Source organism: Babylonia areolata, chromosome 8 (genome assembly GCF_041734735.1).
Source record: "Babylonia areolata isolate BAREFJ2019XMU chromosome 8, ASM4173473v1, whole genome shotgun sequence".
In the NCBI taxonomy this organism is placed as follows: Eukaryota; Metazoa; Mollusca; class Gastropoda; order Neogastropoda; family Buccinidae; genus Babylonia; species Babylonia areolata.
The window spans coordinates 30299734-30302661 of record NC_134883.1 but is presented as its reverse complement, the minus strand read 5'-3'; the positions used below and the strand labels follow the sequence as shown (position 1 = coordinate 30302661).

The 2928-nt window shown below is 41.1% G+C and overlaps 1 protein-coding gene across 1 annotated transcript in view; it reads right to left on the bottom strand.

Annotated features, from left to right (window-relative positions):
• Positions 1 to 736, bottom strand: part of LOC143285267 (uncharacterized) — a 38370-nt gene extending 37634 nt beyond the window's left edge. The window contains exon 1 of the mRNA XM_076592525.1: positions 562 to 736. Coding sequence (XP_076448640.1) covers positions 562 to 736 — 175 coding nt within the window. The remainder of the gene's footprint in view (positions 1 to 561) is intronic.
• Between the last annotated feature and the right edge of the window lie 2192 nt (positions 737 to 2928).

Here is a 2928-nt window from a genome sequence, read left to right as displayed (position 1 = left end):
ACAACACCAATAAAACCAACAACACCACCACCACCGACAACAACAATAACACCAACAACAACAACACCAGTAACACCAACACCACCACCACCACCGACAACAACAATAACACCAACAACAACAACAACACCAATAACACCAACAACACCACCACCACCGACAACAACAATAACACCAACAACAACAACAACAATAACACCAACAACAACACCACCACCGACAACAACAATAACACCAACAACAACAACACCAATAACACCAACAACACCACCACCACCGACAACAACAATAACACCAACAACAACACCACCACCGACAACAACAACAACACCAATAACACCAACAACAACACCACCACCGACAACAACAATAACACCAACAACAACAACACCAATAACAACAACACCACCACCGACAACAACAATAACACCACCAACAACAACACCAATAACACCAACACCAATAACACCAACACCACCAACACCACCGTCACTATCACCACCACCACCACCACCACCACCACCAGACATGAAGCCATCAGCCACACAACACAACCCTTACCTGGACCCGGTCCGCTGTTCTGTGCCCAGGCGGTCACCCAGAGAATGCAGAGGACAGGTAGACTGATCCCCACACCTCCACCACCACCACCACCACCACCGCCACTCCACCCCCTCCCCCTCCTCCCCCTCCTGCCGCTGCTGCAGCAGCTCTCCTGGCGGCCCCCGGTCACCATTGGCCCCGTGCCGTCGGGCAGCTGCCCACCAGGCTATGGGGCCAGCAGTTCGTCACCCCTCCCGGTGTCCTACCCCTCTACACACACACACACACACACACATATACACAGCGCTTCCCTCGTTCACTTCTCTCTCCCTCTCCCTCTGCCGCCTCGGGACAGACTGACGAGGGCACGCCTGGCTTCATCCGCTGAACTGAGAGACGAAACAGAAACAGGACAGGGAAGGAAACTGTCGTTTACATGCGCAGGTCCCTTGACAGCCACCGCTGGTCTTTAGCCATAGACACTAATTATGTCTCATGTCATAGGGAATTCTAGTGTCTATGTCTTAGCGGATCAGACACAAGTATCTCATCTCATAGGGAATTCTAGTGTCTATGTCTTAGCGGATTAGACACAAATATCTCATCGCATAGGGAATTCTAGTGTCTATGTCTTAGCGGATTAGACACAAATATCTCATCGCATAGGGAATTCTAGTGTCTATGTCTTAGCGGAGTAGACACAAATATCTCATCTCATAGGAAATTCTAGTGTCTGTGTCTCTCTTAGCGGATGGACCCCAATCTAGGGCGGCGGACCACCGGTTGGTGCACTGATACTGTTGCATGCAGACAACGGAGCACCCATGTATCTTCTTTTTTTCTTTCTTTCCCTTTTTTCTTTTTTTTCTTTTTTTTCCTTTTCGTTTTCTTTTCTTTTTCTTTTCTCTCTCTCTCTCTCTCTCTCTCTCTCTCTCTCTCTCTCTCTCTCTCTCTCTTTTTTCTTCATAATTTGGTTCATCACGTTGCCTCTCTTCATTGGCAAAAACAAATAAAAATTAAAAAAAAAAAAAAAAAAAAAAAAAACCACACTCATTTACAATTCAGTGTGTAATTGATTTTTTTTTTTTTTTTTTTTTTTTTTAAAACTACAGATGGACAGTACTAGATAATAATTCAGTGTTAGCTCACATTACAATCATGTCTGTTTTTTGTGGGGTTTTTTGTTGTTGTTGTTGTTTGTTTGTTTGTTTGTTGTGTTTTGTTTTGGTGTTTGTTGTCGTTGTTGTTGTTTTTTACTGACCAGTAGCGCTTCGTTTTGGTGCTTGTTTCTACGCCTCTTTCTCTCTCTCTCCCGCTCTCACTAACTCTCGCTAACTCTCACTAACTCTTATTGACAAGAATTGTTTTATTTACTATTCATAGTTTGTTTTTGTTTTGTTTTTTTGTTTTTTTCGATCAATACACGACGCTGCAATTGAGAATTATGTCCCCTTGACATAAAGGCTGTAGATAGGCCAATGTCAATAAATAATGTCTGAAGCGTCTCACTAACTCTCACTCCGTGCAATGCTGGCAAACTAACTCATTAACGATAAGTTCATAATTTGAATAAAACGTTAATGATGAGTTCACTCCTAAAAAAAAACAACAACAACAAAACAGCTTGGATATGATCGTTCGTTTATTTGTTTATAGTCTGTTCATCTAAGATGATGCTATTAGACTGATTTTTGACTCACTTGTGTAAACAAAGTGAGTCTATGTTTTAACCCGGTGTTCGGTTGTCTGTGTGTGTGTGTGTGTGTGTGTGTGTGTGTGTGTGTGTGTGTGTGTGTGTGTGTGTGTCTGTGTCTGTGTGTCTGTGTGTCCGTGGTAAACTTTAATATTGACATTTTCTCTGCAAATACTTTGTCAATTGACACCAAATTAGGCTTAAAAATAGGAAAAATTCAGTTCGTTCTAGTCATCTTGTTTAAAACAATATTGCACCTCTGGGATGGGCACCAAAAAATAAAAAATGAAGCCTAATTATATGCAAACTGCATTTACTGTTATATTTATATTTTTTGTATTCTCTAAACTTGGCACTTTGATCTCACATTCTGACCCAACAACAAGAGCAGTCATTATTATCATTTTTTGTTCAAACAGGAACTTCTTTTGCTAAGCATGGAAGTTTTATTCATTTTGCAAACGGTTTGGTGCAGATAGTAAAAAAGGGAAAGTACTCTGTAATTAATGCTAGGGGACTTAATTCGAATCTGGTTAGGACTTTTTCCTTTCTTTTCTTTTTTAACGCGAAGCTTTATAATAACAAATACAGAACACATTTTAACAATTAGATTTTTTTTTTAAAGTGTATCACAAGTGAGTCTTGAAGGCCTTGCCTCTCTTTTTATTTATTTATTTTTTTTATGACTGCTG